We start from the raw sequence: 25,054 nt of genomic DNA on the forward strand, positions 1-25,054 counted from the left end.
GATCACATAACTCAAGATGCGATCCTTTGGAAAGTTATATTACATATACAACGTTCCGGCCAAAAAATGCATAACATGAATCAAATCATAAGTAGGCATCAGCAAGTCTTGAGAAATAGCCTGAAAAAATGACTGGCCTGTATTCTTCAAAAATATCAGTATCAAAAAAGACAAAGAAAGCCTGAAAAACTGCTACAGATTACAGAAGACCAAAGAGACACGACAACTAAACACAATACATGATCCTGAACTGTATATCTAGCAGCAAAATTTAAAAAAAAATTCCTACTAAAGACACTAATAGGGGCAATAGGAAAAAAGTGAAATGTAGGTTATAAATTATGTTTCATATTGATGTTCAATTTCCTGAATTTGATAACTGTAGTGTGGTTACACAAAAAGATACCCCTGCTCTTAGGTTACACACACTGAAGTATTTATACACAGAGACAGAAGAAGAATGAGCAAGCAAATGTGGCAAGATGTTAAAAAGCAGCATATCTTAGTAAAGAGTATATTGGAGTGCTTTGTATTAGCCTAATAATCTTTCTGTAGATTTGAAATCATTTAGAATAAAAGATTAAGAAAATGGTCCATTTCTTCATTCCCTACTGAATGAAGTACAAATCCTCTGCCCAAAATTCAAGTTAGACTCTTAGAAATACTATCTCAGTATACTTTTATAACTTTCTTAGGTTACTGTGTCAAACAATCTTTAATCAAAGTGTACATTCCCTACACGTACATTCCCTAAAGGTTTTCTTGACTCCATGAATTTGCTCATGTTCATGTCTAAAATATACTCTCAGCTGGACACAGTGGCTCATGTCTGCAATTCCAACACTTTGGAAAGCTGAGGCAGCAGGATTACTTGAGGCTAGGAGTTCTAGACCAACCTGGGCAACATAGCTAGATCCCCAACTATACAAAATAAAAATTTAACTAGCCAGGCATGGTGGTGCATACTTGTAGTCCTATCTACTCGGGAGGGAATGCTGAAGTGGGAGGATCACTTGAGCCCAGGAGTTAGAGGCAGTAGTGAGCTATGATCGAGTGACTATATTCCAGGCTGGGTACAGAGTGAAACCCTGTCTCTTTAAAATAAAAAAATTTTAAAAAAAGGATAACTGTATGTAGATTTCAGTAGATCAGTAGAGGTGACAAAAAAGAAAGTAGTAGTAGACAGCCTAAAGAAAATCAGAGGTACATGACCAGAGGTCAAGGGTAGGATGGAGATTTAAGGGTAATATACCCAGGAAGAGTAGTTGAAGCTATAAAAATCTGTGAGTTATCTCAGAGTGAATATGTAAAGAGAGAATGGGGACAACAATTACTCCCAGGACAGCATTTGTTATTAGATGGTAGCAAAGGTAAATATTGTAAGTGAGGCAGGACAAGGGCCATAACACAGCCTGCACTGCAGGACACTAAGAAATAAAAAGGAGCAGTAGTAAGATAGCATGAAATACGACAATATATTCAAAGGAAAAGAGAACTAAGTAGAGGTATAAACAAAAAGAAGAAGATTCTGCCCTCAGAGGGTACAACAGAAAAAAAGAAAGAAGGAAAAACATGGAGCATAATAGCATGACAGACATGGGGCCCAAATGAAGTTTTAAAGGTCAGTAAGTATTTTAACGAGCGCCTACTATGTGCCAAACATTGGATTTAAGAAAGGAAATTGGCTGGAATTAGCAATAGTTGGTTATACACTAATGTCTGGAGAAGGAAGAATATAGAAGGGAAGGGAAAAAAAATCTATACTCTATAATTATTACCTAAATAGAGTCTCACCAGAAGATAAGAAGATTCATCTTGTATAATTTGAGCCTGCAAACAACATAAAAAATAAGGAAAATTTAAGATGGCCTCTAGCACTGGTTTTCCCATTAATAAATACATATTATGGAATACAAGTTATAATACATTTTTAAACATAATTATGAGTTTTATAAAGAAGTTCTGTAATCTAGTTTAACACTGTAATGTAAAATAATGAACTTGCTTAGAAGAGGCTATTTATGGAAAACACAGCATATCATTTTAAGTTGTTAAATAATCCTTACAAGATTACATTTAAGAGAAGGCCTCTTGCTGAGGCAGAAAAGAATCCAACAAGTTCAAAGTTATGCAGTGATCTGAACTAGCACTCAGAAGCATGTCCAGGTTTTGTGCACACTGCTCTGCCGATTCAAACATCCTTTTTGTTTAAGACACTTCTGACTACTTTTCTTTTTCCTATCCACCCCCCACCTCATTCTCCTCCTTTCTGGATAAGAAAAGTGAAACACATTTTCACTAATCTGCCATTATTGCAAACAATTCATGCTACCACTGATGCAATATTATATGAACCGTAAGTTTCCACTGCTTGCAAAATGGCATTCTGTTTTCATGATTATCTTATGAAAATATTCTTCGTGAAATTAAATATTGCAGTTTTACTGACTATGAAACAGAAGTTGCCATAGAATGACTGTACTAAGAACTCACAGAAACATTCATGATAGCATGTGCAGGAAAGAAAGGAAAGAAATGTATGTCAAGGAAAGAAAATAACTTGTGATTTATCAATTCACATGGCATTATTAGTTACATAAATTTTATCCAACTTAATTTTTTGAAAATCCAGAACTACAAATTATTTTAATAAACACACCAGACTACATCTAATTTTGCTCTGACCACGATATCAACTCAATAGTGATGCAGCTTTAGAGCACGGTTTAATTCATGAGTTGTTTTCCAGGAATGAAATAATGACATCAAGGCCATAACTCAAGGGCAGATTTTGTAAAATACATTAAGCAGGAGTGTAGCTTCCATGGATAGGAAATGACTTCACCAAGTGACACAATGTATAATTTTATATTGCAGTTAAAATGTTTTTCTCCATCAATACTGATGAGCTTTGTAATTTCTATTTTTTAATTGCCATTAAGATTCACATTTAACAGAAAAGTATGTTCCCTTTGCTAAGTAAATTCCAGTCATTCCTTCTACATTCCTCCACTCACTCCTATACCTGTGCTCTCTGCACTCACTGCTTCTAGGTACTCTGTACTTGTAATTATGATGAACAGTGATAATATGCTAGTTTCATTTCTATAGTTCTGTGTATTGAATGTGACAATTAAGAAAACTGCTGATCTCATGCGATCCCAGGATAACTAAACTGTTACAGAGGCCACTCTTTTTAACACAATAAAAATTATGTTAACTTACTTTCACTAGATAACCTTTGGCATTTCAGCCTGTGTCTATATTTTTCATTTTCTTCAAGCATTCTTGAAATGACTTTGTATACTCTATTCCATACTAAAACCTTAAAAAGATAAGCACAGTAAAAGAATGCTGAGCAGAAAAGTAGGAATATATTTTCATGGAGGCAACCGGGAATGACTCAATTGTGTTGTATGTCAATTGATATCATCATTATAAGGCTATATCAACATTTAGAGAACTAAAACCTAAGTGTAATTGTTTACCCACAATCACTGAAATATCTGTTCTCTTCTTTGAAATTCCTAGAATTTCCCCCCTGTAGTATTTAAATTAACAGTCCTGGATGAAGTTGCCTTTCAAAGGCAATGACTATAAAGTCCAACCTAATTGATTCTAACACATTCCATTCTGAAAGGCAACTTTTAAAAATTGTGAATTTATATTCCCATGATTAAACCATTGGGCAATGATTTTATTTTTAAATGTATTTTATTCCAGTTAAGAACTAAATATTTCTCCTAGGACACACCAAAGCAATAGGACTAGAGAACGTAAATATACTGGCAGAGAAAGAACAAGGATTATAGAATTAAACAAATACATCTAGGCTCAAATTCTGGCTTTGCCATTTTCCAGTTGCCTGACAATGGGAGAGTATTTTAATCTCATCTAGGAATAACTTCATACACTGGATTATAAGAATTAAGGAAAAAATATTTAATACATATGTAAAGCACTTACCCCAGTATCTGGCACACACTAATTAAAAGGAAGTATTGGTTATTGCTCTTTTCTCCTCACCTAAAAGGAACTGGTTCTCAGAAGAAACATCTCTTAGTACAGTAGGAAAATTAGATGCTCACTCAAAATATATTTGGTACAAGAGTTAATAACCTCTAATGCTATTTTATACCATACACAGATATCAAACAACTCAAAGCTCAGAAACAACACAATGTTATGTGTCACTATCAACCAATAATTTCTTTAAACTGAATATAAATGATGCTATGAAGTATAAACATACAGTGGCAATCAAAGATTTGCAGAGCATCTGATCTTGAATATGTTCAAAACACTCAAGTTACCATGACATTTGGACAACTAGCAGTGAGAACAGTTCAGCAGCAGTGGATCATCCTTCTCAGATTGCCTGCTAGAAACCTCTTACATATTCCTTGTCTTTAAAAAGACCACTATAGATACATTATTCTTTTCTATGAAATCTGTGATTTTCTTCTTATACTACATTATCTGTCACAGTTTATTATCTTCTATGGAACATATATCATGCTTTGAAAAATCCTCCAATGGGGTTACATTTTGATTAAAAATGTGTTTTATACCTTCACTGGTATAACACTGGAAGGACAATTCTTTATGGTTAATAAATATTTCCAAACCCAGTTCCATTTCTGCTGAATTTCTTCTGTTTCTCATTTCAGAAAATTAAATTATTCAAAAGACGGAACTATTGTCACTGTCTTGAATATCTTTACACATTTGTATTTAGAGAGGATGATCTAAAATTCAAATATTGCTCATTCTCCTTCATAGCAATATACCTTTTTCTTTTTCTTCATTATTTTGGAAGCTTCATTCAATGGTATGGGAAAATCAAACTTTTTAGCTGCATCCTTCTGGATTAAACCTAATAGTTAAGAAGAAAGTGAAAAGGTCAACATATGTAAGGATTTACTATTTGAAAATAGAGACCATATAAATGTGCCCTGGGTCTCTTTGAGGATTTTTATACTTGTTGGTATATTTCTGATCACCAGGTAATACTGGTTTACCAGTTCACTAACAACATGTTGAAAACAACCAAGAAAACTAGACATAATCTGGCAAGTAACTAGAAAATCATCCAGCTAGTTCAGTCTTCCTTTTCTGGTTTGTAAGGCTAGTCCCAAAAAGACCAACAACAGAATGAACAAATACCAGATAACACATCTTGCCCCAGTGTATCTCTACAGTCTCCATTCTTCTCAGTGCAACTCCAGACAGACACTACACTTCCAACTACACAATACTACACAACACCTTGTGGTTCCTCAAATGTATCTAATTCCTAAGACTTTCAGCGCGCGCGCACACACACACACACATACACACACATACACACACCCACACACCTCCCAGGCAAATTTCTACCTGTTCTTCAAGACTCAGCTCACACGTACCTCTTCTCTACAGCCTTCCCTCAAGCACACACAGTTCAACACCCAGCACTGGCTCCCAGAACACCTTCACAGCACTCAGCCCACCTTTTTATCACGCGTTTCCTCCACTAGGCTCTGACCTCCTGGAGGGCAGTGGTCATGTGTGTCTTACTCATCTTTCCACTCATACTACCACACACACAGTAGAATAATAAGGGTTATCCAGAGTGAACGGGCTACCTGAATACTCACTAAACCATGCTGCCTTCCCAAATGTTAACTGTTAGAAGAAAACCCAAGGGTTTGTTTTTCCAAAGACAAAATTATAAAATAATGAGCATGTGTTCCCCGAAAGCCTTTATACTGGCTCTCATTTTGTCTAGAATATTCCCTCACCTCAACCCTTCCCCACCTTGTTCCTGCCCTACCACTGCTCTATATCTCACTTGCTTCTACTCATTCAATACTTAGCTTTCCAGGGAGCCTTCTCTGATCTGACAAAGCACCCTCTGCTCAGGTATCACAGGATTTATGACTCCGTTTACTTGAGGAGTGTGTGTTATTCTTCACTGGAGATCCAGTATCCAATTCTATAGATATTGGCTATACAATAAGTATTCCATTTACTGAATAAACTAGAATATGCTCTAAAATGGCATTTCTCAATTTGTGAGAAGCATGCCACTGATTTGGAGCAGGTCACAGACATACAGACATAGCACTAAGGAATATTAACTCATGTGGTGAGAAACTCATTCCCTTTCCAGTTTTTTTCAATCTTCTGATTACCTTTGGGAGAAAGTCTAAGTTTGGTGCCAGCATGTCATTAAGACTTCTCTAAGACTTGTTCGTCTCCCTTTGTGACCACAGACACTCTCAGCAGACAACCTACTTAGCTAGAATTTAATAATACTGTTTTGCCTTTATTATATTTGTTTCTAATTAATTTCTATTTATAGCAAATGGTACAGGTTTTCCACTGAAGTAATGATTTAAAGTGTTCTAAAAAGAAATTTAATTAAAAGGGAAAATGTACCTATTTAAATAAATACATTAAGTAAATAATAGTACAGATGATATGTAGGTATGGCATAGGAAAATAAGTTTGGGAAACTCTGCTCTCCACATACCCATATCTATCATTCCCTCTAAATGCCTACAACCTTTGGAATACTATATTTGCATCATTCCCAAATGCTTCTTGTTTGTAAGTCTTACCCAACATAAACCTATACTCCTTGAGAAAGCACAGGAGTCATCGAGTCTACCCCCAAGTAATTACTTGGGGATCTAAAATACAACAAGTACAGAAGATATGAAAAAGAAAAAAGACGTATTTCTTCACTCATTTTGTGTATTGTACTGAGACTAGCTCCAGTGTATTTCATGGATTTCGTCCTGACTTATGTTTCAAATCTTTCTCTAGTCCTCTTTCCACCCACTCCGACCCAGTCATTCTTCCTAATTGCTGCCCATCACTGATCCATACTCAGTGCTTTGTTCACATGTTTTCCCCACCTAATTCTCCTATCTCAGCCCCATGTGTAAATCTCATGGAGCTTCCACCACCATGAAGCCCTCCCTGATACTCTCATTCCCCAAATTATTCACCACTTCCAAAGCATTCATTTGTACTTCCACAATAGCATTCATCATCTCCCATTATGTATAAATTATAAATGTAGCTTTCAAGTTCTGTAAGGACAGGGAACTGGCCTGATTTATTAGTCTTATTTGAAATGTTAGAAGAGTTGATTTGCCTACTCCTGAATCTCTAAACTTCAGTACATTTTCCAAACAGCTTACAGTTTATCTTCCAGAAGTGTAGCTGTCTCTGATAACTTTATTCCACCCCACCATTCAAAAATCTTCAGTGACTATAAAATGACAGTCTTCAAGGTATTCCATAATGTGGTCCAAAACTTACTTTTCATTCATTCAATAAACAGTACATGTCCACTGTGTGCTAGACATGCTAATCACCATCTTCCCTTCAAGCCATCTCTGTTCAATGTGCCAGCATTTACTGGGCACTTATTCTGTGCCAAACACTGTGCTAGGCACTCTGCAGGTATTACTTCATTTAACCTTCACAGCAACCCTTTAAGGTAAGAACGATTACCCCCATTTTATAGATAAGGACACTGAGAATAATAGTGGTTAACTAACTTGGCCAATATTATCCTGCTGATAAATGACAGAACCAAGGATTATGTCTTTCTGACTTCAAAGCCAATGCTCTTGATAACCTCTACTGTCTCACTAGTGATTTCTCTATTCATGTCCCCCGATTTTCTGCATCTATGCCTCTTCTTTCCTTGAACTTGACTATCAAAGCTATTCTCAGCTCACTCTTACAACACTCATATCTACTAGTTTATATTCCCATTATTCATTAATAAGTCCCTTGAGAGCAGACTACTTGTCTGACACATCTGTGTCACTAACACCTGACCTAGGGCCCACAACATGATAAGTTTTAAGTAAATGTTACTGAAAAAATAATTCATTTTTCCCCCATAGAGGGTGACACATTTAATTAATGTCTATTTAATACTAACATTAAGGGCTGGGTGTGGTAGTTCACACCTGCAATCCCAGCACTTTGGGAGGCCAAAGTTGGTGGATCACCTGAGGTCAAGAGTTCAAGACCAGCCTGGCCAACATGGTGAAATCCCATCTCTACTAAAAATACAAAATTAGCCGGGCATGGTGGCACATGTCTGTGGTCCCAGCTACTTGGGAGGCTGAGTCAGGAGAATCACTTGAACCTGGGAGGCAGAGGTTGCAGTGAGCTGAGATCACACCACTGCACTCCATCCTGGGAGACAATGCGAGACACTGTCTCAAAACAAAAACAAACATTAAGTACACCCAAGACTGAGTAAAATCTAAGCACTTAAGCACTTTCTGGCTTGGTTTAGATATAAGTCTACCCCAGGACCCCCTTCCCTTGACTATATCCTTGGCTTTGCAAGCACAGCAGGGTGGTCACTGACGTTAGTAGCTCCATTATCCATCCAGTTGCCCAGCACAGAGACTTCAGACTCGACCACAATTCTTCCTTCTCTCTTTCAGTAAGCTATGCGATCCTGTCCATTCTGCCTCCACTGCCAATGCCTTAGTTCAGGCCTTCACTCTTTCCACTGGGCTACCGTAACTGCCTCGTAACCATTCTCTGGCCTCCAGTCTCTCCCACCCCCAAATTCCTTTGTGGCAGGGGTAATATGATCAGATCCAGAGGAAGGAGAACTAGGAGGCGGGAGTGGCTGGACCGAGAAGCAGCTCCAAAATACTTCCCAAAGCCAAACTTGCACCAAAAAAAGATCATGGTTACTGTTTGGGGGTCTGCTGCCAGTCAGATCCACTATAGCTTTCTGAATCCCGGCAAAACCATTACATCTGAGAAGCACGCTCAGCAAATCGACGAGATGCACCAAAAACTGCAATGCCTGGAGGCAGCACTAGTCAACAGTAAGGGCCCAATTCTCCACAACGACAACAGACCATACACTGCACAACCACCGCTTCAAAAGTTGCACAAATTGGGCCACAAAGTTTTGCCTCATTCACCATATTCACCTGATCTCTTGCCAACCAACTACCACTGCTTCAGGCATCTGGACAACTTTTTGCAGGGAAAACGCTTCCACAACCAGCAGAACACAGAAAATGCTTCCCCAGTGTTCATCAAATCCCAAAGTGTGGACTTTTATACTACAAGAATAAACACTTATTTCTTGTTGGCAAAAATGTGTTGATTGTAATGGTTCCTATTTTGATTAATAAAGATGTGTTTGAACCTAGATACAATGACTTAAAAGTCAAGGTCCAAAACCACAATTACTTTTGCACCAACCTAATAAACTATCAAGGTAAATTTAGTTCTGAAAGAATAGCAGGCCGGGCGCGGTGGCTCAAGCCTGTAATCCCAGCACTTAGGGAGGCCGAGACGGGCGGATCACGAGGTCAGGAGATCGAGACCATCCTGGCTAACACGGTGAAACCCTGTCTCTACTAAAAAAATACAAAAAGAAAAACTAGCCGGGCGAGGTGGCGGGCACCTGTAGTCCCAGCTACTCCGGAGGCTGAGGCAGGAGAATGGCGTGAACCCGGGAGGCGGAGCTTGCAGTGAGCTGAGATCCGGCCACTGCACTCCAGCCCGGGCTACAGAGCAAGACTCCGTCTCAAAAAAAAAAAAAAAAAAGAATAGCAAACAAAATATTTACATCTTTTTCAACTTGAGATTTTTTTTCAGTCTAACCTGCCTCTAAGTCAATCTCCCCCCTGTACAGCACAGACTAATAATTCTGACCCTATCACTTTTCTTTTTTTTTTTTTTTTTTTTGAGACAAAGTCTTGCTTGTCACTCAGGCTAGAGTGTAGTGGCACGATCTCGGCTCACTGCAACCTCCACCTCCTGAGTTCAAGCCATTCTCCTGCCTCAGCCTCCTCAGTAGCTGGGATTACACGCGCGTACCACCACACCTGGCTAATTTTTGATTTTTAATAGAGATGGGGTTTCACCATGTTGGCCAGGCTGGTCTCAAACTCCTGACCTCGTGATCTGCCTGCCTTGGCCTCCCAAAGTGTTGGGATTACAGGCGTGAGCCACTGTGCCTGGCTCCTATCACTTTTCTTATTCACAATCTTTTAATGCAGGGCTTCTGGGTAGCTGAAGACAACAGTAAGCAAAAAACCACACCCTCAGCATTACTTTAAGACAAAGGATGCTGAAGCTGCAAAATAACTGTAAGTAAAATGAGAGAAAAACATTAAATTGCTGCTCTATGATCCCATATGCCCTAGACCTAAAGGGGCTCTGACCAGCAGGGAAGAGAAACTAGAAACACTACAAAAATGCCTCAAAAGAGCTGAAGTGACCAATATTAAGATTACATGCATTCTAAATCTGAAAATACTAAAAAAAATAACGAGGCAAATCAGAGTACAGAGTACAGGGAAGAAATTTAAAGAGACAGACACAACACAGAATGCCAAGCATGCAATATAATAGACAGACTCAGTTTAAAGGGGCAAGCAAGATTTAAAGGAGCAGTCTTCCAATGGCATGGTTTCTGAGGTGAAAAGAACAAAAAGGATGATAAGTTAGGTCACAGAGAAAACACCAGTAACATCCATAAAATGAAGGCATCACAAACAATACTCTTGATCACAATAAACCTACCGTTTACTAGCAAAAATTAAAAATAAAACTCTGAGACTCTCTGAAAACTTAAAAAAATTAAATCTATTAAGTAACTCTATGGAAAAGAGTTAAAAATTACAGAATTTCTTTTAAAAATAGTGACAATGAAAACACTACATATTGGAAACTATGGGATGTATTTAAAGTAGTGGTTAGAAGAAAATTCATTGCACTAAACACTTAATAACAAGAATAAAAATAAATGAATTAAATGTCCTGCTCACAAAAAAAGTATAAGAAGAACAAAGTAAACCCAAAGAAAGAACAAGAAATAATAATATTAAAAGCAGAAATTAATGAGGAAGAGACTAGAGGAACAAAATATCTAATTAATAAATCAGAACCTTGATTTTTCTTTTTAGAGACAGGTTCTCACTCTGTCTCTCCAGGCTGAAGGCCATATCATAGCTCACTAAAGCCTTGAACTGCTGGCCTTAAGCAATCCTCCCGTCTCAGCCTCCCAAAGTGGTAAACTTAGAGGTGTGAGGCACTGTACCTGGCCAAAATCTTAGTTTAAAAAAAAAAATTAACAAAACAGACAAAATGTTGGCTAATTTGATCATGAAAAAGGGAGAGTGCATGTATATTCAGGAAAAGAAATGACAAGAGGGAAATAACCATTAAAATGCAAGAAAATGTTTAAACATCATAAGACACTACTTTGCAGACATCTATGCAAATGAATTTGGAAACCCAGATGAAACAGATAATTCCTTAAGGAAATACAGGTTACTAAAATTGACCTATTAGACTTAGGAAGCCTACAAAAGTCAATCTCCATAGAAAATATAGAGAAGGTTATTAAGGAATTATCCCACAAAAAGCACTAGGTCCTAATAGTTACAGAAGAATTCTACCTAAGCTTCAAAGACAAGATAATCCCAACATTCTATAAATTATCCAAGAGCATAGAAAAGGAAAAACTCCTGATTCCTTTTATGAAGTAAACACAGCTCTGATACCTAAACCTGATAAAGGAGTACAAAGAAAAACTAAAGATCACTATCCCTCCTGAATACTGATGCAAAAATTATAAACAAATTATCAGCAGAGTCCAACACTGTATCAGGAAAATAACACACCAAAACCAAGTAGAATTTACTTCGGGAATGCAAGGTTGGTACAATAATCAGAAATCCATTTATATTACATTCCATATTAATAAATAAATCTGAAGAAAAAGAGTATCTCCATAGACCTGAGAAATCCTCTGACAAAAATCAACACCCATTAATGATAAAAAAAAAAACCTGAAAAAATAAGTATTGAGGGATACTTTGTAATATTTGACTCAGATAGCCAGTACCTTATTTAATGGGGAAACACTATAGGCATTTCCCCTATGGTCAGGAACAAGGCTAAGGTGCCCGCTATCTCCAATAGTATTCAACATTGCCCTTGAGGTATTAGCAAATGCAATTAGACAAAATAAATCTATTGCAGGCAAAGAATGGGTGAAAAAGAAACAAAATCGTATCTCTTTACAAATAATATATATCAATACCTGGAAAATCATGAGAATCAAGGATAAAACTAATAATAAAAGTGTCCAGTGAGTTAATAGGATCTAAAATTAGCATACAAAAACCAACAGGCTAAGTGAAAGAAGCCAGTCACAAAAGCCCACATACTCTATGATTCAACATACATGAAATGTCCAAAATGGTTAAATCTACGGAGACAGAAAACAGATTAGTACTTGGTTAGGGCTGAGCTTATACGTAAAGGAGGGCAAATAGGGAGAATGGTGAGCAATGTTTAACGGATACAGGCGTTCTCTTGGGGTTAAAAATATTCTAAAATAGTGGTGATGGTTACACAACCATGAATATGTCAACTAAGCATGCAAAATGGGTGAACTGTATGCACTGCGAACTATAGTTTAATAAAGTTGTTATTTTATAAGTACAGGTGATGGAAATGTTCTACATCTCGATTATGGTGGCAGTTACTAGGGTGTGTATAAATCTGTCAAACCTCTTCAAAACATATGTAAATTAATCCTCAGTAAAGTTGATTTAGAAAAACCAAGAGAGGGCTGGGCGTGGTGGCTCATGCCTGTAATCCCAACACTTGGGGAGGCTGAGGCGGGTGGATCACCTGAGGTCAAGAGTTTGAGACCAGCCTGGTCAACATGGTGAAACCCCATCCCTACTAAAAATAGAAAAAAAATTAGCTGGGCGCAGTGGCAGGTGCCGGTAATCCCAGCTACTTGGGAGGCTGAGGCAGAAGAACCACTTGAACCAGGAGAGCGGAGGTTGCAGTGAGCCAAGATCATGTCATTGCACTCTAGCCTGGGCAACAGGGCAAGACAAGGAAAAAGAAAAACCAAGAGAGGCCTGGCCCAGTGGCTCATGCATATAATCCCAGGGCTGGGAGGCTGAGGCAGGAGGATCACTTGGGCCCAGGAGTTCAAGACCAGCCTGGGCAACATAGGGAGACCCCCATGCCTATAAAAGATAAAAAAGTAGCTGGGCATGGGGGTGCCCACCTGTGGTCCCAGCTACCCGGGAGGCTGAGGTCAAGGCTTCAGTGAGCCTGCGATTGGACCACCACACTCCAGTCTGAGTCACACAGCAAGAACCCGTCTCAAAAAAAATAAATTGGCTTCCTGTACACAATAAGCATTTAGAGGGCATTGTGTAAAAAGAACCCCCATTTACAACGCAAAGAAGATTAAATATTTAGGAATAAATTGATCGAGACATATGCAAAACCTATGGGAGGCTAATTTTTGAATTTAAGACATTTCCTGATTTAAACGTAAAGCTCATGCTGTTTTTAGTCAGGATGACTCAACAGCACCCAGAAGTCAGTCCTCCAGGTGAGGGGCGTTCACGAAGTCAACCAATCTCCCTCCGCCAGACGGCAACACGCAGGACAAAGCCTCCGCGAGGGGGCCGTAAAGGCTCCATTCAACAGCCTCTCCTCTTATGTCAGGTGCCCGCCCCAGCTACCGCTAGTCCTCTGAAGGGAATTACTGGGCTTCTACTTTGCCCGCGCGTGCTCGCAACACGGCTTGACAGGAAAGCCGCCCCCAACCTCCCACGTGCCGCAAGATGGCGCCCACCAGGTGACGCCGCCGCGCCCCACCGCGCCCCGCCGCGCCCCGACCTGCCCCGACCTGCCCCGTCCCGCCTTGTCCGGTCCCACCGCGCCCCGTCCCACCGTGCCCCGTCCCGCCCCGTCCGGCCCCGCCATGCCCCGTCCCACCGTGCCACCTGCACGCGCCAATGGTCTGGTGCCGCTTCGCACGCTCGACGTCCGCAGCTGGGAGGAGGCAGGGGCAGCGGCCTCCACACCAAGGGTTGTGGCGACCCTGGGCCGGGAACCGGAGGGCAACTCACTGCCACCCTGGGCTCCCGCCACCGCCGGTGCTTCCCTCGGCTTCTCCTGGCGACAGCCAGCCCTGGACCCCTGACCCCAAAGGCCTTGAGCTCCGCGGCCGCCCAGCTGCAGGACGCCACCGCACTGATGCGAGCCGAAGCGCGTCACATAGACGAAGCGCGCCGAGTCCTGCTCCCGACCCCGGCCTGCCGCCGCCATCGCAGCCTCGGTCAACGGCTGCCCGGCCCTCAGCAAACACGATGCTCCAGGCGCCGGACGGCCCACTGTGCAGTGGAGGGGTGCGGGGAGCGGTTAGGGCCAGACCACCCTGCGGGGATTGCGGGGAGGGAGTTAGGGCCGGACCACCGCGCGAGGATGCGGGAGGGGGTTAGGACCAGACCACCCCGTGGGGATAATGGGGGAGGCACAGGGTTAGGGCCAGACCATGGCGCCGGGATGAGGGGGACAAGTTTAGGGCCGGACCACCCCCTAGGGATGCTGTGACGGGGTTAGGGCCAGACCACCGCATGGGGATGCAGGGGAGGAGGTTAAGGCTGGACCATCCCACAGGGATGGGGGGGATGGGGCTAGGGCAGGACCACCCACTAGGGATGGGGTGACGGGGTTAAGGCCGGATCACCACATGAGGGTGGCGGGGACCACCATGCGGTGGGGGTGGGCAGGGAGGTTAGGGCCGGACCACTGCGGGGGCCCGGAGGGAGAAAGCTGGGCTTGAGGAGCGAGGGAGCCGGTCACTGTGTGGGCTGCAGGAGTAGGGGAAGGGCATGCTGCTGGCAGGTGAGAGGCCCAGGAGAGATGGAGAGAAGTGGAAAGAGGGCGGGTGCTGGGTTGGGGACGATGACGAGGTACAGACCCCTCAGAGGAAATGAGCTACTCCAGGAACAGGGTGGGAGAAAGGGACCAGGTCACTACTAGGGAGATACCCCCATGCTTGGGTACAGGAGGATTTCAGAGTGAGGAACCCACACAGGACTTGAGCAGCCTGGAGCATCAGCCACGTGAATCTGGGAGCCTGGGGGAGAACACAGAGCCCTTGGCTGCCAGAAGGTTCCAGTATGCCCTTGGCCTGGCAGGTGGTGGTGATGGAGCCATGATCCCCAAGAGACACAGGGCTGAGGGGACAGGGATGTGAGGCCCAACTTGGGTAGGCACTGGCCAGCTGGGTTATTTGGGCAAGCCTTTTACCCTCTCTCTCTCCTTTTTCCTTTTTTTTTTTTTTTTTTTTTTTTTTTTTTTGAGATGGAGTCTCCCTCTGTCACCCAGGCTGGAGTGCAGTGGTGTGATCTCGGCTCACTGTAACCTCCACGGCCCAGGTTCAAACGGTTCTCCTGCCTCAGCCTCCCGAGTAGCTGGGATTACAAGGATGAGCCACCACACCCCACTTATTTTTGTATTTTTAGTAGAGATCAGGTTTCACCATGTTGGCCAGGCTGGTCTTGAACTCCTAACCTCAGGTGATCCGCCGGCCTTGGCCTCCCAAAGTACTGGGATTACAGGTGTGAGCCACCGCACCCAGCCACTTCCCTTCTCTTCCCTTCCCTCCAGTGTCTTCAGATGTAAACTGAGTTGTGAGGATAAATCAAAATAAGGTATATATTCAGCATCTGGCACACAGCGAGAGAGAGTTGTCCATTCAGGACATAACCTGTGAGGTGCATATTGTAATTTCTTTACATTTAAATTTTACAAATAGGTTTCCCACTCACCCTTTCTTTTTTGTCCCCCACTTTGTCAGAGTCTTGCTCTTTCGCCAGGGCTGGAATCCAGTGCCAGGGCTGGAGTCCAGTGATGCAATCTTAGCTCATTGCAATCTCTGCCTCCCATGTTTAAGCGACTCACCTGCCTCAACCTCGGGAGACTGCAGGTGTGCACCACCACACCCAGCTAATTTTTGGCTTGGCTAATTTTTGTATTTTTAGTAGAAATAAGGTTTTGCTATGTTGGTCAAGCTGGTCTTGACCTCCTGGGCTCAAGCAATCTGCCAGCCTTGGCCTCCCAAAATGCTGAGATTAGAGGCGTGAACCACTGCGCCCAACCTGACCATGTCTTTAAATTCATGTACCATTTTATGCCAGAGGAACTGGGACTCCAAAATGTGAAGTTACTTCCCCAAAGTAATAGGCAGTGACAGAGACATACTTTCCTAAACATTTGTTATTGAATTATATGCAGAAAGCTGCACAAATCATCACTATGGAGATGGCTGAATTTTTACACAGTGAATATACTTGTGTAAGATCCACCAAGGTTAAGAAATGGTGCACTGCAGAAACACCTCATGTCCTCACCCAGTCACCATCCTTTTCCTTTTTTTTTTGGTGTCAGATGTCACCAGTGGCCAGATGCCAGTAATACCAGGACTTTGGGAGGCTGAGGAGAGCGCTTCAGCTATAGAGGTCAAGGCTGCAGTGAGCCCTGATCACACCACTGCACTCCCCCTGGGCAGTGGAGCAAGACCCTTTCTCCAAAAAAAAAAAGAAAAAAAAGTCGTCAGTTAGGTTTATCCATTTCATTTACTTTTTTTTTTTTTTTTTTTTTTTTGAGACGGAGTCTCGCTGTCGCCCAGGCTAGAGTGCAGTGGCGCGATCTCGGCTCACTGCAACCTCCGCCTCCCAGGTTCACGCCATTCTCCTGCCTCAGCCTCCTGAGTAGCTGATACTGTAGGCACCTGCCACCACACCTGGCTAAATTTTTGTATTTTTTAGTAGAGACAGGGTTTCACCGTGATAGTCAGGATGGTCTCCATCTCCTGACCTCATGACCCGCCTGCCTTAGCCTCCCAAAGTGATGGGATTACAGGCGTGAGCCACCGCGCCTGGCCCTAATTTACTTCTTTCACTCAAGTTATGTCAGTGAGATACATGTTATTGTGAAACTGAGAGCTAACCTGAATAAACTCACAAAACTTAACCTGCCTTGCTTGCTTTACATTGCTTGCTTCTGGTTGTTCTTAAAATGAGACGGGCAGATCACTTGAGGTCAGGAGTTCAAGATCAGACTGGCCAACATGGTGAAACCCTGTCTCTACTGAAAATACAAAAATTAGTTGGCGTGGTAGTGGGCACCTGTAATCCAAGCTACTCGGAAGGCCAAGGTGGGAGAATTGCTTAAACCCAGGAGGCAGAAGTTGCAGTGAGCCAAGATAGTGCCACTGCACTCCAGCCTGAGTGACAGAGCAAGACTCTGTCTCAAAAAAGAATAACAACAACAAAAACAAAACAAAACAAAACAAAACTAATGCTAGCTATGACCTGAGTCCATGGATGAGAAAGAAAAAAAAAAAAATCCCACTATTAAGTCATGTAGCCAAACAATACATAACTAAACTCCCACAAGCTTCCTTATAGATAACATCTCTGGGTGTTGGTCGCAATAGTAATGGGTGCTTAAAGGTTGTTTTTCAGGAACTGGAAGGCAGCTCTTGGTCATTTCCAGTCAGATAAGACCACCAGCCCTTCAACTGGGCCTGCATGGATGCCCGAAGAATGACCTTTTGAAGTCAGAGGCCCAAAAACCTCACCCTCAGATCATGCCAATGCAGCCATTTTCTGCACACGTGTGAAGAATGATGTAGCTTGATTACACTCTTGCAGAAACCCCAATTACCTCACCTTTCCTCCCTACCAACCATCTTTCCCCACACTTTAAACCACCCTGCTTTCTATTCCTTAAATACCCTCAAGCCTTGTATTTGGGGAGGTGGATTTCAGGTTTGTTCTCCTGTCTTCTCACACAGTAGCCTTGCAAATGAAATCTTTTCTCCCTTGCAAAACCCATCACCTCAGTGATTGGCTTGCTGCCTGAGGGCAGAATGAACTTGCTTAGTTAACAACTATAGAAGTTTGCGTATCATTTGACTATGTCACCATTTTTTATCCTTTCCACTTATTGATGGACATTTAGTTGTTTCCAGTTTGGTTTATTATTAGTGTGGCTAAGAAGACTCTCATACATACCTTTTGTGGAAACAGGTTATAGGCTAGATATGTTAGTGTGGAGTTGCTTAGGGTGTTCATACGTCCAGCTATAGGTGCTGCTGACAAACAGGTATCCAAAATGGTTGTACCAATTTACACTCCTCCAGCCAAGTATGAGGGTTCCACTTGCTCCACTTGTTCACCTCCACTTGGCATTGTTGTCTTCATTTTAGCTATTCTCATGGATATGTGTATTAGGGTTTTCCAGAGAAGCAGAAGCAAAAGACTGTGTGTGAGAGAGAGAGAGAGAGAAACTACAAGGTACACCAGCAAACTAAGAGATCTAGGGAAGAGTTGATGCTGCAGTTCCAGTCTAAAGGTCCTCTGCTGGCAGAATTCCCCCCTCTTCAAGTGAGCCCAGTCTTTTTCTTCCAGGCTGATATGGTTTGGCTGTGTCCCCACCCAGTCTCGTCTTGAATTGTTGTTCCCATGATCCCCACGCTGTGGGAGAGACCCAGTGGGAAGTAATTGAACTGTGGGGGAAGTTATCCCCATGTTGCTTTTCTCATGATAGTGAGTGAGTTCTCACAAGATCTGATGGTTTTATCAGGAGCTCTTCCACCTTTTGCTCAGCATTTCTCTTTGCTGCTGTAATGTGAAGAAGGACATGTTTGCTTCCACTTCCACCATGATTGTAAGTTTTCTGAGGCCTCTCCAGCCTTGCCAAACGGTGAGTCAATTAAACCTCTTTCTTTTATAAATTACCCAGTCTTGGATATGTCTTTATGAGCAGTATAAGAATGGACTAATACACAGGCCTTCCAGTGATTGGATGAGGCTCCACATATTATGGAGGGTAACTGCTTTACTCCAAGTCTACTAGCTTAAATGTTAATCTCACTAAGAAAAAAGAAATACCTCACGGAAACACACATCACTGTCTCGTTAGGGTTGGTAACTGGCACTTTGCTTTGTCTGTTTGAGAAGGTCATGGTTCCCTGTTTGCTGTTGTTTGTTGTGGATGTGCATCCATGTCTTTGTATGAAAGGTTATATTTTCCACTCTTCACATCCAGCTTGTTTTTGTCTTTCTAGGGTATGTTTGCTTAGAGATTCTTTGCAGTCCACCTGTTGAATCCTGTTTCCACTAGGACACTGCCTCCTTTTCCACACTAGATGGCCCCTTAAGCCCAGGTTTGCCTCACTTTCACAAACATTAGTAGCGCTGCCAGACTTGGATGGAGGGTGATGGGTCCCAAATGAAACACCCCAGCCATGTGGGAAGGCTGGGAGGGGGTCGTGCCCAGGGACCTGTGGAGCATGCCTCTCATAGGGTGGTGCTGCTGGAGAGCCACTGAACTGCCATCCTCCCCTCTTAGTCTCAAGCTGCCCTCAAGGGTTTTTCTCCCTTCAGGCACTCATGACACTTCCTATGGGTTGATGCAGGAACCCAGGATAATGTGAAAGCTGGCATCTACTTCACTGTCACCAGTGGAGCAAAAGTTCATGATGTGAGTGTCCACATGCTGTTCGGTTCATCTGAGTGGCAGCTGCAAATTAATCCTGCCTTCTATCTGCCATTTTCCCCCAGTAGGTATTTTTCTATATGTCCTATAATAATATTGACAATAACTGATCAACATATTCTACAAAATATTCTGAAGAAATTCTGAAAGAGAAAACAGCAAAATGATTCTCAGGGCAATTTTCTGTGTGGTGACTGGCAGCTTGGGGCACAGTCATGAAGGATAAAGAAGCCCATTTCTCTTACCCTCCAGTTGGAGGTTTCTTCACTTCTCTGTGGCCTTGGGGATCATTTCTGCTTCATATTTGAGTTCTAGGATATTGTTGGTGATAACCTTTGCACGGATATTGGTTTTAATTTTCTGTGGGGGAGAGGGAAGCCAGATTGCTTCTACTCTGCCATTTTGGTGACTCGACTCTCAACTTTTTTTCCTTTCTATGTTTTATGTAAGCACACATAGAGTTTTTGGTAATTTTATAGTATATTCTAAGCATCATGAGACATCAGTATTACTACTGTTGTATACGGTCAGGCTTCATTTAGGTTTACTGATATATTTACTCTTTCCATTGCTTTTCATTCATTTTTTTTTCATTTCATTCGTTTTAAACTGTATATGTGTGTGTGTGTGTGCATGTGTGTACATACATACATAAATATATATATATATTTCTGCTGGGTATTGAACTCGTGTTGCCAACTATTTTCTTTCAGCACTTTGAAGATATTCTATTGTCTTCTTGTTTCTGGTATTGCTTTTGAGAAGTCAGCTATTAGTCATATTACTGCCCTTTTCAAAGTAATGTGTCTTTTTTCCTCTGCATATTTTTCAGATTTTCTTTTTTCATTGCTTTTCAACAGTTTCACCATGAAGTGACTAGGTGTGGAGTTTTTGTCTTTACTGTGTTTGGGCTTATTGGTGCTTCTTGAATATGCAACTTGATAGCACTTGTCAGCTTTAGTAAATTCTAGGCCATTTTTCTTCAGCTATTGCCTCTGTTCCATTCTTTGTCTTCTTTTCTGAGACTCCACTACACATACGTTAAATATTTTTACTCTGCTTCATAGATGTCTTCTGCCCTTCTGTAGTTTCCACACTTCTTTCTCTTAATCTTCTGTCTGATTATTTTCTACTGATTTATATACCAGTTCACTAATCTTCTCTTCAGCACTATCTAATCTGCTATTAAACCCTCTATTAAGTTCTTTTGTTTTGTTATGTTTTTGAGACAGGGTCTCACTCTGTCTCCTAGGCTGGCATGATCATGGCTCACCACAGCCTTGAACTCCTGGGCTCAAGTAACCCTCCAATCCTGCCTCCTGTGTAGTGGGACCACAGGCACGTGCCACCATACCTGGCTTAATTTTTGATTTTTTGTAGAAACAGGGTTTCACTTTGTTGCCAAGTTTGAACTCCTAGGCTCAAGTGATCTCCTGCCTTTGCCTCCCAAAGTGCTGGGATTACAGGTGTGAGCCACCACACCTCGCCTAAGTTCTTAATTTCAGTTACATGTCCCACTGCTGGAATTTCCATTTCCATTTTGCTAAGTTTCTTTCTTTCTTTTTTTTTTTTTTTTGAGACAGAGTCTCACTCTGTCGCCCAAGCTGGAGTGCAGTGGCGCGATCTCAGCTCACTGCAAGCTCCACCTCCCAGGTTCATGCCATTCTCCTGTCTCAGCCTCCCCAACAGCTGGGACTACAGGCCCCCCGCCACCACGCCTGGCTAATTTTTGTATTTTTAGTAGAGATGGGGTTTCACCGTGTTAGCCAGGATGGTCTCAATCTCCTGACCTTGTGATTTGCCTGCCTCGGCCTCCCAGAGTGCTGGGATTACAGGCATGAACCACCGTGCCTGGCCCATTTTGCCGAGTTTCTTATTCATAATTCCTTCAGAATATTTTCTAGAATATATTGATCAGAGTTATTGTCAATACTATTATGGGACACACAGAAGAAGACCTACTGGGGAAAAAATGACAGGTAGGAGGCAGAACTAACTTGCAGCTCCCACTTAGATGAACAGAGCAGCATGTGGAGACTCACATCATGAACTTTTGCTCCAAGAACTACTGCAGGAACATACCAGGAAAACAGAATTCACAGATCCTTTGAAAGAAGCGCTTGCTGCTGCAAACTCTGTGAGACAGCTGAAAAGCTGTGAGTGCCCAACGTGTGAGAGGGGGAAAGTCCACCTCCAGACACACATCCTCACTGGGAAACCTGGAAATCCAGATCTCAGGAAAAGGATATAACCTTACCTAGAGCTGGAATGAGTTGAGGGAGCTGAGCAAAACTTAAAAGTAGAAGCAGCAGCAGAAAGAGCCCTCAAGGTACTCCTGGTTCCCCGGGAAGCCATTTCTGACTTTCTCTCATGGGGTCCTTGGGGAGGGCTGCCAGTGGAATTGGGGAAGGACCACAGGGAGAAGGAAACTTCCAGCTGAACTTTGTTATACTTTCGACCAAGCATGAATTTTCCAGGGCAGAATCAAGCAGGGAGGAGGAGGGCGAATGGGAAGTGCAGATATGAGCACAGAAGCTGCAGCAAGCAGAGAGGGGTAAAGCCTCAAAGCCCTGCTTGTTTTCTTAGCAGAGAGGCTTGCAGTCTGGGGTAAGATATCAGCCCTGCTCACTGGCCGCCTGGATATAAACTTTGTGTGTTGTTGGTGGGGCAGGCAGGGAGTGAGACTGGCCTTGCTGACTGCATGGGAGCTGAGTGAGGCCTGTCATGGCCAGCTTTCCCTGACTTCCCTGGCAACCTGGATGATGCAGTGGAGGCAGCCATAATCCCCCTGGGAACATAACTCCATTGGCCTGAGACCTACACCCAATCCCCACAGCAGCCACAGCAAGCCCCTGCCCAAGAAGAGCTCAGACACGCAGGCCCTGCCCCCACCTGATCGTCTTTCTCTACTCACCCTGGTAGCTGAAGACAAAAGACCTTAACTTGTGGGATCTCTTTGACCCTGCCCATTGCCTGAGAAAGCCGAATACTTATCCAGGTGACTTTAGGGCAAGCTTGCATTCCCCTATGCCACCTCCTGGCTGGTAGTCAAGCAACTCATGCTGTTATGGCAACTCATAAAAACCCTTCTCCAAGAAGGGAGAAGACAACAGCTAATTCTACTGTCTGCAACATACTGGATAACCAGAGGTCTTGAGTCTGTCCATGTAACAACTTCACTGCTAATACAACCAGCATTCAAGAGGGCTAGCACACTAAACAAAACTATAGCTAAGGATCCTCACCAAGGACCCTCACCAGAGCAGGAGCTGGTATCCACAGCTGAGAGACCTGAAGACAGATCACATCACGGGACTCTTTGCAGACACTGAGCCTGGCAGCTCAGCTGAGTGGCTAGACCCAGAAGAGCAAAAAGAATTACTGCAGTGTGGCTCTCGGAAAGCCCCATCCCTAGGGGAGAGAATACCACATTAAGGGCCCATGGGACAAAAGAATCTGAACAGCAGTCCTTGAACCCCATATCTTTCCTCTGACATAGTCTATCCAAGTAAGAAGGAACCAGAAAAACAATTCTGGTCATATGACAAAACAAGGTTTTTTAATGCCCCCCAAAGATCACACTGACTCACCTGCAATGGATCCAAACCAAGAAGAAATCTCTGAATTGCCAGAAAAAGAATTCAGAAGGTCAATTACTGAGCTACTCAAGGAGGCACCAAAGAAAGGTGAAAAATAACTTTAAAAATTTTTTTAATAAATAATACAGGACATGGATTTTAAAAACTCCAGAGAAATAGACAGCATAAATAAAAAACAATCACAACTTCTGGAAATGAAAGACACAGAGAAATGCAAAATCCACTGGAAAGTCTCAACATAGAATCAAACAAGTAGAAGAAAAAACTTCAGAACTTGAAGACAGGGCTTTCAAATTAACCCAATCTGACAAAGACAAAGAAAAAATAATTTTTAAAAAATAGACAAAGCCTCCAAGAAGTTTGAGCTGATGTTAAATGACTAAATCTAAGAATAATTGGTGGTCCCAAGGAAGAAGAGAAATCTGTAAGTTTGGAAAACATGTTTGAGGGAATAATCAAGGAAAACTTCCCTGGCCTTGCCAGGGATCTAGACATCCAAATACAAGAAGCTTAAAGAACACTTGGGAAATTCATCACAAAAAGATCACATAGGCACATAATCATCAGGTTATCTAAAGTCATGATGAAGGAAATAATCTTAAGTGTTGTGAGGCAAAAAGCATCAGGTAGCCTACAAAGGGGAACCTATCGGATTAACAGCAGATTTCTCAGCAGAAACCCTACAAGCTAGAAGGGATTGGGGTCCTTCCTATCTTTAGCTTCCCTTTTTTTTTTTTTTTTTTTTGAGACAGAGTCTCGCTGTGTTGCCCGGGCTGGAGTGCAGTGGCCGGATCTCAGCTCACTGCAAGCTCCGCCTCCCAGGTTCATGCCATTCTCCTGCCTCAGCCTCCCGAGTAGCTGGGACTACAGGCACCCGCCACCTCACCCGGCTAGTTTTTTGTATTTTTTAGTAGAGACGGGGTTTCACCGGGTTAGCCAGGATGGTCTCGATCTCCTGGCCTTGTGATCTACCCGTCTCTGCCTCCCAAAGTGCTGGGATTACAGGCTTGAGCCACCGCGCCCGGCCTAGCCTCCTTAAACAAAACAAATATCAGCCAAGAATTTTGTATCCAGCAAAACTAAGCTTCATAAATGAAGGAAAAGTATTTCTCAGACAAACAAATGCAGGGAGAATTTGCTACTACCAAGCCAGCAGTACAAGAAATACAAAAAGGAGTTCTAAATCTTGAAACAAAACCTCAAAATATGCCAAAATAGAACCTACTTAAAGTGTAAATATCACAGGGCCTATAAACAGTAACACAAAGAAAAACCCAGGTATTCAGGCAACAACTAGCATAATGAATAGAATAGTACCTCACACCCCCATATTAACATTGAATGTAAATGGCCTAAATGCTCCCCTTAAAAGATACAGAATGGCAGAATGGGTAAGAATTCACCAACCAAGTATCTTCTGTCTTCAAGAGACTCACCTAATACATAAGGACTCATATAAACCTAAGGTAAAGGAGGAAAAAGATATTCCATGCAAATGGACACCAAAAGTGAGCAGGAGTAGCTATTCTTTTAGACAAAACAGACTTAAACAGTTAAAAAAGACAAAGAGGGAAATTATATAATAATAAAAGGACTAGTCCAAAAGGAAAATATCACAATTCTAGATATATATGCACCTAACACTGGAGCTCCCAAATTTATAAACAATTACTACTAGACCTAAGAAATGAGACAGATGGCAACACAACAATAGTGGGGGATTTGAATATTCCACTGACAGCACTAGACAGGTCATCAAGACAAAAAGTCAAGAAAGAAACAACAGACTTAAACTACACCCTAGAACAAATGGACTTAACAGATATTTACAGAACATTCTTTCCAACAGCTGCAGAATATACATTTTATTCATTAGCACATGGAACATTCTTCAAAATAGCCCATATGATTGCCCACAAGTCTCAATAAATTTAAGAAAGTCAAAATTATATCAAGTACTCTCTCAGACCACAGTGAAATAAAATTAGAAACTCCAAAAGGAACCCTCAAAACCATGCAAATACATGGAAATTAAATAATCTGCTCCTGGATGATCACTGAGTCAACAG

The 25,054-nt window shown here is 42.2% G+C and overlaps 1 protein-coding gene across 1 annotated transcript; it reads right to left on the reverse strand.

The window, feature by feature from the left end:
* Window positions 1-1,810: 1,810 nt before the first annotated feature.
* On the reverse strand, window positions 1,811-14,223 carry C23H5orf47 (chromosome 23 C5orf47 homolog). The gene is made up of 4 exons (XM_008015327.3): window positions 13,818-14,223; window positions 4,791-4,876; window positions 3,226-3,325; window positions 1,811-1,830 (listed from the first exon to the last, which is right to left on the reverse strand). Exons 1-4 carry the CDS (start codon window positions 14,140-14,142, stop codon window positions 1,811-1,813), a joined length of 531 nt encoding a protein of 176 aa, XP_008013518.1. The 5' UTR covers window positions 14,143-14,223.
* Window positions 14,224-25,054: the final 10,831 nt, after the last annotated feature.

This window comes from Chlorocebus sabaeus, chromosome 23, assembly GCF_047675955.1.
Source record: "Chlorocebus sabaeus isolate Y175 chromosome 23, mChlSab1.0.hap1, whole genome shotgun sequence".
Classification (NCBI taxonomy): Eukaryota; Metazoa; Chordata; class Mammalia; order Primates; family Cercopithecidae; genus Chlorocebus; species Chlorocebus sabaeus.

Coding starts and splice junctions, on each gene's coding strand:
- C23H5orf47 (XM_008015327.3), bottom strand. CDS start 14,142: ATGGCGGCGGCAGGCCGGGGTCGGGAGCAGGACTCGGCGCGCTTCGTC. Junction 4,877..13,817: donor CAGACCATTGGCGCGTGCAG/GTGGCACGGTGG, acceptor CTTAACTATTAG/GTTTAATCCAGAAGGATGCA. Junction 1,831..3,225: donor CCAAAGGTTATCTAGTGAAA/GTAAGTTAACAT, acceptor TGTTGTTTGCAG/GCTCAAATTATACAAGATGA.